At 41.3% G+C, this 17550-nt stretch overlaps 1 protein-coding gene and 1 pseudogene across 1 annotated transcript in view; both read left to right on the top strand.

Annotated features, from left to right (window-relative positions):
- Positions 1 to 17550, top strand: part of GLG1 (golgi glycoprotein 1) — a 171283-nt gene that overhangs the window by 89820 nt on the left and 63913 nt on the right. The window contains exon 2 of the mRNA XM_035281841.3: positions 400 to 432. Coding sequence (XP_035137732.1) covers positions 400 to 432 — 33 coding nt within the window. The remainder of the gene's footprint in view (positions 1 to 399; positions 433 to 17550) is intronic.
- Positions 3760 to 5009, top strand: LOC144580536 (leucine-rich repeat-containing protein 28 pseudogene; annotated as a pseudogene).

Below are 17550 nucleotides of genomic sequence, written 5' to 3'. Positions count from 1 at the left end.
ATGGCAGCCTGAGTGACAGAATGAGACCCTATCCCTCCCCGCCAAAAAAAAAAATTGAGGTACCATCTGTGCATTCTTTAATAAAACTGAATTATTAAGTGTCCTGTAGGGATCCTTATGTCATTGTTGCTTTATTTATTGCTTTAGCACATTCTGCTCCATTCTCCCCATCTTCACATTGCACCATTGATTGGGAGGGGATTAAGTTTCATGTACTTTTCTGGTACATTTTTCCCCAACAGCCTGAAAGATATGCAAGCTCCATTTTACTGCTTACATTGAAGAAACATTTGGTTGAATATTCAGATTTCTTGTTTTGAGTTTATTTTGGTGGTGTTTGAAAACTTGAAAGGTTCTATATATTTTTTTTACATCATCTCTCTCTTTTTTTTTTTCTAGCCTGAAAATGAAATTTCTTCAGACTGCAATCATGTAAGTATGGATTTTCTGTGATACACCATATGTGCTTTATCGACAGATTTCGGGCTGCTCTTCCTCTTGTTCTGGGAAGTGCTATGTTTTCTTACAGTCTCTTAATCTTAAAAGGAAAACAAACTTTAAGGACCTTGGTAAAGTCAACAAATAATCCTTCATTTTAGAAGCCTGCAGTTTCTCCCAAATAATATTTATGTACTTAAAGTTATATTTTTCTTCAGTTACAGCTACTGTGTGAAAATAATTATCTGCTTATCAAGTCTACAACTTAGAATTTCCTATTTTAAAGCTCTCTCATTTAGTTATCACACAGTCATCTTCTATTTGCCAGACACTATGGTAGCACATTAAAAGGAGACTGATGTGAAATCAAGTCTGTGCAAAAAGTATTGAGTGCTTTGGTAGAAGTTTATACAGAAGACATTGGAGACACAAAAATCAATTCTGTCCAGGTGAGTTGATGTCAGGAAAGGCTTAATAATGGACATGAGGCCAGGCGTGGTGGCTCACACCTGTAATTCCTGCTCTTTGGGAGGCTGAGGCAGGTGGATCACTTGAGACCAGGAGTTTGAGAACAACCCAGCCAATATGGTGAAACCACATCTCCACTAAAAAATAAAAATTAGCTGGGCGTGGTGGTGCATGCCTGTAATCCCAGCTACTCCCGAGGCTGAGGCAGGAGAATTGTTTGAAGCCAGGAGGCAGAGGTTTCAGTGAGCCAAGATGGTGCCACTGCACTCCAGCCCAGGCAACAGAGCAAGACTCTGTCATTCATTCATTCATTCATAAATAAATAAATGAGATAACACTTCATCTGGTTCTTAGAAGAGGCATACGTATATATGTGGCTAAAGTCACTCTATCACATTGTAGAAGGTAGATTGGACTGGAGGCTATATAAGCAGAGACAGATGGGCTGTTTAGATTACTACTTATTCGTGTTTTTTTTTTGAGACAGAGTTTCACTCTTGATGCCCAGGCTGGAATGCAGTGGTGCAGTCTCGGCTTACCATAACTTGTATCTCCTGGGTTCGAGCTGTTCTCCTGCCTAAGCCTCTTGAGTAGCTGGGATCATAGGCTTGTGCTGCCCTGCCTGGCTAATTTTGTATTTTTAGAAGAGGTGGGGTTTCTCCATGTTGGTCAGGGTGATCTCAAACTCCTGACCTCAGGTGATTCTCCCAAAGTTCTGGGGTTACAGTTGTGAGCCACCATGCCCATCCTAGGTTACTACTTATTCTAATGAAAACCTAGGTAAATCAGATATTTGAAGTACAAAATAAAACCAGAAGAGTAGTAGAAGAATAAAGGGAAGGCTTTTCTAAACATGAAACAACCCCAAAAGATGTTTTAAAAATATGTTTCTGCATCTGTATCTCATTACAGTAAAAGCTTTATTCCCAAAAAAAATGCTTTGTAAAACTGTATTTGCAATGCAGATGAAAAGGACTATATTTGTTTTTTTTGTGTTTTTTTTTTTGAGACGGAGTTTCGCTCTCACTACCCAGGCTGGAGTGCAATGGCGCGATCTCAGCTCACCGCAACCTCCGCCTCCTGGGTTCAGGCAATTCTCCTGCCTCAGCCTCCTGAGTAGCTGGGATTACAGGCACGTGCCACCATGCCCAGCTAATTTTTTGTATTTTTAGTAGAGACTGGTTTCACCATGTTGACCAGGACGGTCTCGATCTCTTGACCTTGTGTTCCACCCGCCTTGGCCTCCCAAAGTGCTGGGATTACAGGCGTGAGCCACCATGCCCGGCCGAAAATGACTATATTTGTTAATCGAAAGTGGTATTAATAAACATAACAGATATGAATAGACTGTTCACAGGCAAACAAATAGATGTCGAATAAACAATAAAAAGTTTATTCTCGGCCAGGTGCAATGGCTTACACCTGTAATCTCAGCACTTTGGGAGGCCTAGACGAGTGGATCACCTGAGGTCAGGAGTTCGAGACCAGCCTGGCCAACATGGTAAAACCTGTTTCTACTAAAAATACAAACAATGAGCTGGGCATGCCTGTAATCTCAGCTACTCGGGAGGCTGAGGTGGGAGAATCGCTTGAACCCAGGACGCAGAAGTTGCAGTGAGCCAAAATTACACCATCTCACTCCAGCTTAAGCTATAAGAGTGAAACTCTGTCTAAAAAAAATGTATTCTGCCTTATAATCAAAAACAAAAATTTAACAAAAAGCTAGTATACTGTTGTCATCCGCTTTGAAAAATGATGCACACCTGTAGTCCCAACTGTAGTTCCAACTGACCCTTGAGCCTGGAGTTCAAGGCAGCAGTGACCTATGACTGCAATACTGCACTGCAGCCTGGGTAACAAAGTGAGACCCCTGTCTCTTAATAAGAAAAAAAAAAGGATAAATATACAGTATCGATAAGGATGTGTGTATTTAAGCATTCTCTAACCTGTAGATCAACAAACCACAGCACATGGGCCAAATCCAGTCTACTCTTTGTTTTTATACATAAAGTTTTATTGACACAGCCACACCATTTATTCATGTATTGCCAGTGGCTGCTTTTCACACTAGGATGGCAAAGTTGACTAATTGCAACAGAGACTATAGGTCCCTCTAAACCTTTACTTTCTGGCCCTCTGCAGAAGTTGTTTGCTGAACCCTGTTCAAGCCTATGGATGGGAATATAAACAAGCTATAAAACAGTCAACCTAAAATGCATATGTTTTGACCCAGCATTTCTACGTCTATGAACTTTGTGGATAATTATGCTTAAAAGAATGGACAGGGATGTGACTGTAAAAGGATATTAGTTGTGGCATTATTTATAAAGCAAAAGATGAGGGGAAAACCTCAAAAATCCATTCATAGACTGAATCGGACAGAAGAGAAACCCAGAAAAAAGTTGATTTATGCATTAAATTCTCAAACAGCCAGCCAGACGTGGTGGCCCATGCCTGTAATCCCAGCACTTGAGAGGCTACGGTAGGCGGATCACTTGAGGTCGGGAGTTTGAGACCAGCCTGGCCAACATGGTGAAACCCCTCTCTACTAAAAATACAAAAATTAGCCAGGAGTAGTGGAGCACCCCTGTAATCCCAGCTACACAGGAGTCTGAAACAGGAGAATTGCTTGGACCAGGGAGGTGGAAGTTGCAGTGAGCTGAGATCATGCCACTGTACCCCAGCCTAGGTGACAGAGTAAAACTCCATCTCAAAAAAAAAAACTCAAAGAGCTGAGGAATAGGAAGGATATAATCCTGCTGAAAAGGGGTACAAATAGTATCCATAAAACTGGAGACTTGCCCCGCCCGCCCGCCATCCCCCGCTTGCCTTCCAGTGCTGCTTGCGCTCGGTAGCGCTGACTCTGCCGGCGCTGAGGGCGGCGGTGCACCAGCCCACCTGCGATGGAACTATGAAATGGACCAATTTTGACAAGATGAATCTGCACCATTTTCCTTTGGAGTTACTAAAAGATGAGGGACTGCAGTACTTGGAGAGACTCTATATGAAAAGGAACTCCCTGACAACCTTGCCAGAAAACCTTGCTCAGAAGCTTCCAAACCTTGTGGAACTATACCTGCACTCAAATAACATAGTTGTGGTACCGGAAGCCATTGGGTCCCTTGTAAAACTCCAATGTCTGGATCTTAGTGACAGTGCCTTAGAAATCGTTTGCCCAGAAATTGGTCGTCTGCGAGCTTTACGTCATCTTCGATTAGCTAATAACCAGCTGCAATTCCTACCTCCAGAGGTTGGCGATTTGAAGGAGCTGCAGACACTAGACATTTCTACCAATCGTTTGCTAACTTTACCCGAGAGGCTTCACATGTGCCTTTCTCTGCAGTACCTCACTGTGGACCGAAATCGTCTATGGTATGTGCCGTGCCATCTCTGCCAGCTGTCCAGCCTCAATGAGCTCTCCATGGCTGGAAACTGTCTTGCATTTTTGCCACTTGATTTAGGTTGATCTCGAGAACTACAATATGTGTACGTGGATAACAACATAAACCTGAAAGGCTTGCCATCCTATCTGTAAATAAAGTCATCGGGTGCAGTGGCTATGGTGCTCCCATTCAAGTTTCCGAGGTGAAGCTGCTTTCGTTTTCATCAGGGCCTCGAACCGTTTTCCTCCCAGCCGAGGTGAAGGCCATAGGGACAGAGCATGATCACATCCTCCCTCTGCAGGAAGTGGCCATGAGAAGTCTGTATCATACCTACCACAGCTTTCTGAAAGATTTGAACTTTCTGTCTCCAATCTCATTACCCAGAAGTCTCCTGGAGCTGCTGCACTGCCCTCTGGGGCACTGTCATCGGTGTAGTGAGCCTATGTTTACCATCGTCTACCCCAAGCTCTTTCCCTTGAGAGAGACGCCAATGGCAGGGCTGCACCAGGGGAGGACAACTGTTAGTTTTGTGGCTTACTGCTGCTCCACCCAGTGTCTGCAGACTTTTGACCTGCTGAGTTGATAAACACCCAGGAGCCTCAGGAGCACTGCCAGCTTGATGCTGGGGAATCTGGCCAGTCCAGAACAGACTCTTCCATCCTGTCCTGTCCAAGGCAGGGCACTGTGGAACTCTCTGGAAATGTCAAGATTGGGCTTCAGAGCTAAAATGCCTCACCCTTCCCCCAAGTTGGAATATATCCCCCCCCCCAAAAAAAAAAAAAACTGGAGACTTGGTTGAAGGTTTATGTAATATGTAAGAAGCAGTCAGGACTCTTTAGAGAACAATTATATAACCCAGAAATTCTTTTTTTTTTTTTTATAAAGACAGAGTCTCACTCTGTCCCCCAGACTGGAGTACAGTGGTACGATCTCAGCTCACTGTAACCTCTATCTCCTGGGTTCAAGCAATCCTCCTGCCTCCGCCTCCTGATTAGCCAAGATTACAGGCATGCGCCACCATACCTGGCTAATTTTTGTATATTTAGTAGAGACGGAGTTTCACCATGTTGGTCAGACTAGTCTTGAACTCCTGACCTCGTGATCCGCCTGCCTCAGCCTTCCAGAGTGCTGGGATTACAAGTGTGAGCCACCGCACCTGGCCCAGAAATTCTATACTATAGCATTCGTAATGTCCAGCATGCTATCAGAAATGGCTGGATATGAGATGAAGCAGGAAGATATGATTGATAATCAAGAGATAAAGTAGCCAATAGAGATTCAGAGAAGAGATAGTTCGTATATTGGAATTAATAACAACAGACAAGGACCTCAAATAGCTAATAAAGTAGAGAAAAATAAAATATTTTTTTATAAATAAAATAGAGGAAAATTGTAGAGGGAAGATAGAATGGGATAGAAGCAATCTTTGAAGAAATAATGTCCAAGATATTTTTCCAAATCGAGTGAGAGGCATTAACCCACAAATTCAGCAAACTTAGTGAACTTCAAGAGAGATCCATCCATGCTTAGACAATTTTTTTTTGAGATGAAGTCTCACTCTGTTGCTCAGGCTGGAGTGCAGTGGCACGATCTCGGCTCACTGCAACCTCCGCCTCCCAGGTTCAAGCAATTATCCTGCTTCACCCTCCTGAGAAGCTGCGATTACAGGCACCCACCACCATGCCCAGCCAGTTTTAGTCTTTTTGGTAGGGATAGGATTACACCACATTGGTCAGGCTGGTCTTGAACTGTTGACCTCAGTTGATCCACCCCCCTCAACTTCCCAAAGTGCTGAGATTATAAGTGTGAGCCACCATGCCCAGCCTAGACACATTAACAATCTGCCAAAATGAAAAGATAAAAGAAAATCCAACAAGCAGGCAGAGAAAAAGAGACATTCTCTTGAGGAAGAAAAATGACAGCTGACTTCTCAACAAAGCAGTAGAAACTAGAGGACAATTGAAACAACAAATGTGGAAGGTTGAGAGAAAATGCCAACATAGAATTCTATACCCAGCAAAAAATGTACCTTTAAAAAATGAAAATAGGCCAGGCACTGTGGCTCATGCCTGTAATTGGAGCATTTTGGGAGGACGAGGAGGGCAGATTGCCTGAGGCCAGGAGTTGAAGACCAGCCTGGCCAACATGGTGAAATCCCTCTCTACTAAAAATACAAAAAGTTAACCAGGCATGGTGTGTGCCTCTGAAATCCCACTATTTGGGAGGCTGAGGCACGAGAATCACTTGAACCAGGGAGGCAGAGGTTGCAGTGAGCTGAGATCCCGCCACTGCACTCACCTTTGGCCAACAGAATCAGACTCTGTCTCAAAAACAAAATAAAACAAAAATAAGGCCAGGCGCTGTGGCTCACGCCTGTAATCCCAGCAATTTGGGAGGCTGAGGCAGGTACATCACGAGGTTAGGCGTTTGAGACCAGCCTGGCCAATATGATGAAACCCCGTCTCTACTAAAAATACAAAAATTAGCTGGGCGTGGTGGCACACACCTGTAGTCCCAGTTACTTGGGAGGCTGAGGCAGGAGAATCGCTTGAATCCAGGAGCAGAGGATGCAGTGAACTGAGATCACGCCACTGAACTCCAGCCTGGGTGACAGAGCGAAACTCCATCTCAAAATAAACATATCCATAAATACCTGGTTCAAGTTACTCACGTGCCTCGGCCTCCCAAATAGTGGGATTTCAGACGCACACCAGTACACCTGGTTAACTTTTTGTATTTTTAGTAGAGAGGTTTCACCATGTTGGCCAGGCTGGTATTCAACTATGTATCTATTTACTTATGTATTTTGCCAGACAACCAAAAGCTGAGAATATTCATTTCCCACATTCCCATGCTATGAGAAATCCTAAAGTCTTGAAGCTGAAAGGATTACAAATTCAAACAGAAATAGCAGCACTAGAAGAGAGAAATAATTGATACATATGACTATTATTATTTCATTCTTTAAGAGAACTGACTTGGCTGTGCATGGTGGCTGATGCCTGTAATCTCAGCACTTTGGGAGGCCAAGGTAGGCGGATCACCTGAGGTCAGGAGTTCAAGACCAGCCTGGCCAACATGGTGAAACCCCATCTCTACTAAAAATACAAAAAATAGCCAGGCATGGTGGTGCACACCTGTAATCCCAGCTACTCGAAGGCTGAGGCAGGCCAATCACTTGAACCCAGGAGGCAGAGGTTGCAGTGAACCTGAACAAAAAGAGTGAAACTCTGTCTCAAAAAAAAAAAAAAGAAAAGGAATAAGAATAGAATTTTACTTTGGAATATTCTTATATTGTATATTAAGTAGCATAATATCAATTCAGTTTGGACTGTGACCAAGTTAAGGATGCATAATCAAGATACAGATTTGTTTAACGTGATGATTGTTCAGTTCATGATACTTAGCCATCATGACTTAAAAGTTTATAGAACTTTATCCAAAACACAAAATATTCCCTGTGACATTATTGTTTTAGGCAAATTTCCATGGAGTGACTTACTCAGCACTAGTCGGACTATCACTTGGAACAAATGTGAATTCTGCCTCATAGTTATGAGTAATCAAAAGGAGTGATAGCAGGGAGTGATAAAGAAGCATCTTTTGTTTCTCTTCAGTGTCTTGAACATACAGTATTTCTCCATGTCAAAAAGTGGTTTTTGGTATTGGTTTTGTTTTTTTGAGACAGGGTTTTGGTCTGTCACCCAGGCTGGAGTGTAGTGGCATGATCACAGCTCATGGCACCCTCAACCCCCTGAGTAGTTTGTAGCCCAAGTGATCCTCCCACCTCAGCCCCCTGAGTAGTTTGGACTACAAGTACATACCACCATGCCTGGCTAATTTGTGTGTGTGTTTTTTTGTTTTTGTTTGTTTGTTTGTTTGATATGAGGTTTCACCATGTTACCCAGGCTGACCTCTAACTCCTGGGCTCGAGCAATCCACCCTCCTTAGCCTCCCAAAGTGTTTAGGACTACAGGTGTAAGCTGCTATACCGAGCCAACATGGTGAAACCCCCGTTTCACCGTGTGAAACCCCTGTATTTTTTAAATCTCAAAGATTCTTCTACAGGTAATATCATGAATTTTTCCACGTCAGGAGTTGGTTCTAAGTACCAAAGTTCTAAGGAAAAGAATTATAAAATATGTCTTCATACTGATATTGAATGCTTGTCTTATAGTCAGTCCTCTGATTTTACATTACTTTCTGGGGAATGATTCCCTCATACCCTCTCTTTTACCAGCCATCACCAACTCTCAAGTCTTCTCTCTCTCCTTCGGAGAGTGCAATGAACTTTCATTGTGTTATAGTTAATGTACAATTTATATTTTACATTAAAATTGTTGTTTGTTATTTATATACTATTTTCATTTTTCAGTTGATATTTCTGTCTCTGAAAATTGTGTGGGTATCTGACAAACCTGAATAACTTCTATTTATTTTATTTATTTTGAGATGCAGGTCTTGCTCTGTGGTCCAGGCTGGTGTCCATCTCCTGGCCTTAAGTGAACTGCCTGCCTCAGCCTCCCAAAGTTCTGGGATTACAGGCATGAGCCACTGCGCCTGACCAGATAACTTGAGCTTCATCAAAATAGAAAACTTTTGTGCCAGACACTATCAAATAAGTTGATTGGCAACCTATACAGTGAGAGAAAATATTTACAAATTATGTGTTTGGTAAAGGATCTAGTTTTGAGATCATACAAAAATTCTTCCAACTCTAGAATAAAAAGCATATTTTAAAATGAGCAATGGATTTGAATAGGTATTTCTCAGAAGAAGACATACAGATGGCCAGTTGCACATGAAAAGATGCTCAACATCATTGTCATTAGGAAATGCATGCCTGGGTTGGGTTTAATGCCTTTAATCCCAGCAGTTTGGGAGGTTAATACCAGAGGATAGTTTGAGGCCAGGAGTTCAAGAGCAACCTGAGCAAGACCAACCTGGGCAACATACAGAGACCCCCATCTCTACAAAGAAGAATTTTAAAAATGGAGCCAGGCATGATGGTATGATCATGCCACACAGCCTGGGCAACAGAGTGAGTCCTTGTCTTTAAAAAACAAACAACGAAAGGAAATGCATATCCCAACCACAATGAGATATTACTTCACACTCATTAGTAAGGATGGCTGTAATCAAAAAGGTGGAGAATAACAAATGTTGGCGTGGTTCTAGAGAGATTGTTGTTGGAATGTCAAATAGTGTAGCCACTGTAGAAGACAGGTTAGCTGTTCTTCAGAAAGTTAGAGTTACTGTATGACCCATGAGTTCCACTGTTGGATATATATCCAAGAGAGTTGAAAACATGTGTTCACACAAAAATGTGTACATAAGTGTTCATAGCAGCATTATTGATAAAAGCTGAAAAGTGGAAACAGTCCAAATGTCCATTAACTGGCTAATGGAGAAATAAAACATGATATATCCATACAGTGAAATGTCACTTTGCAAAACATGATACATGTTACAACATGGATGAACCTCAAGAACTGGACTCAAAATATCACAAAAAGGACACAAAGAAGATTAGTGGTTTCCAGGGGCTTGGAGAAGTGGGGAATGGGAAGTGACTGCTAACAGGTAGAGTTTGTTTTGGGGAAATATTCTGGACCACTAGGTGATGATTGCACTCTGGAAGGAATGATGAGTTGTACTCTGGAAGGGTGAATTTTACAATGTGAATTCTGTCTCAACACAGTAGTATATAGTCAGCCCCCATGGAATCACCATACAGCTTCAGATATTCATTCAGATTGATACTGTGTCATTTATATTCCTGTATGCTTCCTCTCCTTTTGTATTCATTTGAAGCATAACCCAGACATTATATCGCGTTATCTGTTAATATTTCAGTAAATACTCTAAAGGATAAGGACTGGCTGGCGTGGGGAAAAAAAAGGATAAGGACTTTTTAAAAAATGAGATTATAGTACCATTGTCATATCTTAAAATGCCGTAATTCTTTAACATCATCAAATATCCGATTAGCATTCAGATTTCCAATTCTAGCACCCACCCTAGAAGGGAATTTATTTAATCTGATAAAACGTGACTGTAAAAAGGCCTACAGCCTCATACTTAATGGTGAAATAATACTTAAGCATCATACTTAATGGTGGAAATAATAACAGCTTTCTACCCAAGATTGGCAACAAGACATAATTACTCATTATCAGAGAAGTCCTAGCTGGTGCAGTACGGCACGTAAAAGGAAATAAAACAGGTAGTAATTGAAAAAAGTTAAGCTGTCATTATTATTATTATTATTTTTTTTTTTTTTGAGATGGAGTCTCGCTCTGTCACCCAGGCTGGAGTGCAGTGGCTCGATCTCGGCTCACTGCAACCTCCACCTCCTGGGTTCAAGCAGTTCTCCTGCCTCAGCTTCCCAAGCAGCTGGGACTACAGGCACATACCACGCCCGGCTAGTTTTTGTATTTTTAGTAGAGATGGGGTTTCACCATGTTGGCCAGGCTGACCTCAGGTGATGTGCCCACCTTGGCCTCCCAAAGTTCTGGGATTACAGGCATGAACCACCAAGCCCTACCTGTTACTTTTTTTAAATGCACTATCAGTAGAATCATAACTGTCATTATTTACAGATGACATGATTGTATAAATAGATAATCCAAAATAATTTATAAATGGACTAGCACATAATTTATAGATGAACTTACAGTAAAGTCACATGACAGAAGGTTAGTATATAAAATTTAGTTGTATTTTTATATATTAGTAACAAGTAAACTTTTTAAATGTATTACAAATAATATTTTAAAGTAACATATAAAGCATCAAATACTTAAGAATAAATCTTACAAAAATGTGTAAGATCCCTCTGCAGATAACTGTAAAATATTATTGAGAGAAATTTGGAGACCTAAATAAGTAAATGAGCATTGGTGCTTATGAGTTGGAAGATTTAATGTTACAAAAATGTGAATTCTCATTATATTGACTATAGATTCTGCGCAATCCCATATTTATTGTTATCAAAATGGCCAGGTGATTTTGAAATTTATTTGGGAACTCAGAGTACCTGTTAACAGCCAGAGCGATCTTGAAGAACCAGGCAGAGAGACTCTACTACCTGATGGAAGAGTGAGTGTAAAGCAATGATAATTAAGGCAGTGTGGTAGAAGCAGACTCATACATAAATGGATATTTGAATAAAGAATCTCAACCCTATATGCCATTCATGCAAAATCCATTCTTAATGGCTTGCAGATCCAAATGTGAAAAGTAAAACAGTAATATTTCTAAATAGGAAAATATCTTCATGAATTGGAGATTGTCAAAGATTTCTCGAATGGTTGTATGAAAGTATCTCATGTATTCTATAAGTATATACACACCTACTATGTACCCACAAAAATTAAAAATTAAAAAAATATTTCTTAAATGGGAAACAAAAAGCACTAAGTGTAAAGCAAGAAGACTGATAAATTGGATTATGTAAAAATTTGTTTTATTTTTATTTTTTAAATTTTATTTTTTAATATGGAGATGGGGTTTCACCATGTTGGCCAGGCTGGTCTTGAACTCCTGGCCTCAAGTTATCTGCCCTCCTAGGCCTCCCAAAGTGCTGGGATTACAGGTGTGAGCCACTATACCCGGCCAGAATTTGTTTTATTCAAGACAGTATTGCTGGGTGCAGTGGCTCTGCCTGTAATCCTGTCACTTTGGGAGGCCAGAGTGAGAAGACTGCCTGAGCCCAGAGTTTGAGACCAGCCTAAGCAACATGGCAGAACTCTGTCTCTACAAAAAAAATATGAAAAATTAATTAAGTGTGGTGATGCAAGCCTGTGGTACTAGCTACTGTGGAGACTGAGGTGAGAGGATCACCTGAGGCCAGGAGGTTGAGGCTGCAGTGAGCCGTATTTGTGCCACTGCACCCCAGGCCAGGTGACAGAGTGAGGTCCTGTCTCAAATAAATAAATAAGCATCCAATATTAAGAGTATGAACAGGCAAGCCATAGAGAAGGAAAAATTTGGTAATACATACATCCAACAGTGTATCCAGAATTCATCAGGAAATCACACAGAGCAATAAAGAAAAGCCAATGGAATAAAAAAATATGTAAGATACGTAATCTGCCATGTCTCAAAGATGATGTCTGAATGACCTAAAAGCAATGAAAACGTGCTTAACCTCAATTAGTAATCAGGGACATGGAAATAAAAACCTCAGTGACATACCAGTACCTACACCACTAGAATTACTGAAATTAAAAAGACAGGCAGTGCCAATACCAAGTATCTGTGTGTATATGGAACAATAGTGATAATGTTAATTAGCACAGCTAGTGCTTTCAAAGCCATTTGGCATTATTAACTAAAGCTAAACATAAGTGTAGCAAATGATACAGCCATTTTACTTCTAGGTATTTACCCAACACAGATACTTGTTTACCCAAAAGGGCTAGCACATTTGTAGCAGCTCACCACACCCCTACAAGTAAAAGGTTAGCAAAGCCCTTTCCCCTTTTTCATGAGTTTGAATTCTGTTAAGTTCTTAATTTCCCTTTCCTTTAACCTAATAAGAGTAAAATGTCAACTAAGTGCCTAGGCAACATTGTTTTAGTTAAAATGATCCTGACTGGTAAATTTAAGATGGGCTAAGAAGAGCTATAAATGAATTATAAATGCCCAATCGGGATGCCATACTTTCAGGCTTCGCTGGAATGTGGTGACTCTTAGCCTGGATGTATCCTTTGCAGGGACCCTGGAAACTCTGCCAGAGGGTTGTTCCAAAGGATATTGTTTCCCATGGGGCCTGAGGCTTCTGAGCCAAGACACTTCCTTTCTGTGCCCCTGTGACTAGACAATAGTCACAACGGCCATGGGGAGAAAATGCCTCCAGATGGCTCTGAGCTGCTGCCAGGACTCTCATTGTGGAGGGACAGTTGATGCTGCCCTCCTGGCAGTTTGTTATTACTGTCTTTTTTCAGCCCAGAACTTTCCATAGAACCTCAGACTTTAGCTGCTGCTTCCGCATTTCTACTTTGTCTAATAGTCATTTCCAGAGCGAAACTCTTGATTTTTCTGCCCCTAAACCTTCTCTTCCTGTAATCTTCCCCATCTCCACTAGTGGCTTCTCTATTCTTCTGTTTTCTCGAATGAAAAACCTTGATTCTTCTCCTCCTCTTACACTTCACATTCAATCCATTGGTAACCTTCGGGCTGTTCCTTGAACTAGATCCTGAATTGGACCATTTTCACTGCTATTACCCTGATCCAAGCCATCATCAGTTGTCTCCGGGATTCTGTGATGGCATCCTAAGTAGTCTCCCTCCTGCTTAGTCTATACTCCATGCTACAGCTGAAATGATCCCTCTAACATGTCAGTTTATATTACTGTTCTGTCCAGAAATACTGATTAAACTCCTAAATCTTTATGTCCTGCAAAGTATGCAGAGTACCAGCTCTCTGACCTCTTCTGCTACGGCTGTTGCCCCTTGCCAACTCTACTTAAGCCACAGTAGCCTTCTTGCTATTCTTCAGATACTCAGAAAATGTTCCTGACTCAGGACTTTGGCATTTGCTATTCTTTCCACATGGAACATTCACCTTTTGTGGCTATTCATTTTCCTTGTGTTCCTCTCTCATGGAAAATAGCACTCCCTTCCCTCACTTTCAATTTGCTTTGCTCTAGCTTATCACCTGACACATTTACTTTATTATTTGCACCTTATCTTTCTCTCCTTCCTAGAATGTAAACTCCTTGAAGGCTTTGGCCTTTTTGCTGACTGCAACCTGTTAGTGAAATTTCACCATCCTGGGAATAAACAAAATACCTCAAAGCTTTCAGAGAAGAAAAACCCAGGTCAAAATCAAAGTATTGGCAATTTGAGTAATATACATTTTTTCATCAGCATTTCTAGAAGCTAGAAGACAGTAGACCAGTGCTATAAAACTCTACCAAAAAATGATATCCAGTTAAAGTAATATAAATATATTTCTGGCCTGCAGTTCTTCCACACATTTATGACTCATGAATTTTTTCTTTTGAGACGGAGTTTCACACTTGTTGCCCCAGCTGGAGTGCAGTGGTGCCATCTTGGCTCACTGCAACCTCTGCTTTCTGGGTTCAGGCAGTTCGCCTGCCTCAGCCTCTCAAGTAGCTGGGATTACAGGCATTCGCCACCACACCTGGCTAATTTTGTATTTTTAGTAGAGACGGGTTTCTCCATGTTGGTCAAGCTGGTCTTACACTCGCAACCTCAGGTGATCCGTCTCCCCACCAACCTCCCAAAGTGCTGGGATTACAGGTGTGAGCCGCCGTGTCCAGCCACATGTTTTTTAATAAAGCCCTTGGAGGATGTGCTTCAACAAAATGAGAGAATACACCAAGACAGAGAAAGATAAAGAACCCAGTGACTAGTGAATCAGCTTAAGAAAAAAGCAAAGGGCATTCTGAGGATGCTGGTGGAGGATGATACATGTACAGAGAAAACAGCCAGACCTTGGTGGAAGCAGGAAAATGAAAAAACTGCAAGAGGAATGTCTCACTGGACAGACTACAACATTTTAAGAGGAGATTTACATTTCTAGTAAAGAGATTGAGGATTAATAAATAATGGGTATATAGGAAAACAGACCTAAGAAATAAATGACTGTTAACTATAGAGCAAACTAAAAGTCATACAGGAAAATAAATACCATATTCTATGTGTCTCAGTATATATAGCTTTTTACATAGTCAATAATGTGAATACTGAATATCTGATAACATTATGATTTAACTGTATTGGGAGAACTGGGACCAGGAAGAGAAGGATATGAGAGTTCATTCCTCTTCTATAGTGTAAGTTACTATAGAATATCTAAAAGTGACAAGTCAAGAAATGACAATTTAAGCATGTAGTTTCAAAATATGGAGGTAATTTACATAAGCAAAAACAATTGAAAGTGTCTGCTTCTGGAGAGTCGGTGGGACTTTGAACAGGGAATTTTTTTTTTTTTTTTTTTTTTTTTGGTGACAGAGTCTCTTTCTTTCGCCAGACTGGAGTGCAGTGGCACGACCTTGACTCACTGCAACCACCGCCTCCCAGGTTCAAGCAGTTCTGCCTCAGCCTCTCGAGTAGCTGGGACTGCAGGCGCACGCCACCACACCCAGCTAATTTTTATGTTTTTAATAGAGACTGGGTTTCACCATGTTGGCCAGGTCTCGATCTCCTGACCTCGTGATCCACCCGCCTTGGCCTCCCAAAGTGCTGGCATTACATGCGTGAGCCATCACGCCTGGTTATTTGTTTTGATTTTCAAACTAACTTTATAGAACTGTTTGAACAGATAGCTTTAACTTACTATTTTAAGGGTCAATAAAAGAGGAAGTAGAAAAAAAAGAATTTTTAAAAAAGGAAGTAGATTAAATGAGCGGTAGACTGCCTGTATTTTCAAGGAGCTTGACTGAAGAAACATTACTCTTCACCCCCTACCCCACACCCAGATCCTGTAATTATTACTTTATTCTAAATATTTCAAGTATATCTCATCTGTTTTCATTCAGATAACTTACTGCCTCTTGATCTACTAACTTCCCTAAATCCTGCCCTTCTCCAGTGTAATCAGATGTGATCTTTTGATTTCTCTGGTCAAAATTACCCATTAACCTTCCATTTCCTTTAAGATAAAATTCAAAATCTTTAATATGAACTGCAGTACTCAGTGTGATCTGACGCCTGAGCCCCATGTCATCTTTCATACCTTCAACTCCAGCTATTCTGAACTCTGTTTCCACAGGTTATCATTTACTCTCTGTGTCCTTTCTACCTTTGTACACTTGGAACCCTAGTCTCCCTCAGTTCATCTGACCAAATTGGTTCTTATCCCTGAGGATCAAGCCCAGGATGACTAGACTGCTACCATGACAACCTGTTCCTCCTCTTACCACACAATGAAATGTGTTCTTCCTTTGGATTCTTTAAAATCTTCTGCATGCTTCTGTTATCAAATTTATCACACTTTGTTTTTATATTTTTTCAACCTGATTCTTCCTTGTTTTGTCCTCCTGTGGTTGATCTTCTTGAAGTACTGAATGGCCTTTTTTTTCCCTCCTTCACCTTTTTCATCCCCATTACCTAGATTGATGTCCAGATTATAGTAGTTACTCATTACACGTTTGGGATGGGTGAATAGATAGATTAATGGATGAATAATTTAAGGAATTTTTTTTTTGAGACAGAGTCTCACTCTGTCACCCAGGCTGGAGTGCAGTGGCGCAGTCTCGGCTCACTGCAGCCTCTGCCTCCCAGGCTCAAGCACTTCTGCCTCAGCCTCCCTAGTAGCTGGGATTACAGGCGTGTGCCACCACACCCAGCTAATTTTTGTATTTTTAGTAGAGACAGGGTTTTATTTATCATGTTGCCCAGGCTGGTCTTGAAATCCTGACCTCAAGTGATCTGCCCACCTCAGCCTCCCAAAGTGTTGCGTTTACAGGCGTGAGCCACCGCCCAGCCTGATTTAAGGAAATTGAAGGGAAAGTACATCATACTAACCGATAGTTCTTATTGTCCCACTGCAATTATTTTTCTTGTTTGCTTATAACTACTCAGGGAAAGGACACTACCAAATACGGTATAAGTAGTCAGCTCTGAGTAATCAAGTGTAATGTGTACTTACCTGTTTTCTAAGGGAAAATGCATTTTTGGCAGCCTATGTTAGATTCCCTTTTTACTTATATTCCTGAGAGAATACTAATGCATTAATGACTCATATTAAAAACAAAAGACCAATCCCAGCATTTTGGGAGGCTGAGGCAGGCAGATCACGAGGTCAGAAGTTCGAGACCAGCCTGACCAATATGGTGAAACCCTGTCTCTACTAAAAATACAAAAATTAGCTGGGCATGGTGGTGTGCAGCTGTAATCCCAGCTACTTGGGAGACTGAGGCAGGACAATCACTTGAACCTGGGAGGCGGAGGTTGCAGTGAGCCAAGATTGCGCCATTGCACTCCAGCCTGGGCAACAAGAGCAAAACTCGGTCTCAAATGAATAAATAGCCATTAGCCAGGCATGGTAGCGGGTGCCTCTAATCTCAGCTACTCGGGAGGCTAAGGCAGGAGAATCACTTAAACCCGGAGATGGAGGCTGGAATGAGTCAAGATCTCCCTGCTGCACTCCAACCTGGGTGACAGAACGAGACTCCTTCTGAAATAAAGTAAAATAAAAGACTAGAAAGTAGATTAACAGTTGCCAGAAGATGAGGATAGAGAGGATAAGGAGTAACAGAATGGGTGTGGGTTTCTGTTTGGGGTAA

This window comes from Callithrix jacchus, chromosome 20, assembly GCF_049354715.1.
Source record: "Callithrix jacchus isolate 240 chromosome 20, calJac240_pri, whole genome shotgun sequence".
Taxonomy (NCBI): Eukaryota; Metazoa; Chordata; class Mammalia; order Primates; family Cebidae; genus Callithrix; species Callithrix jacchus.
The sequence above is the reverse complement of the archived record's forward strand: the minus strand, read 5'-3'. Positions and strand labels throughout refer to the sequence as shown.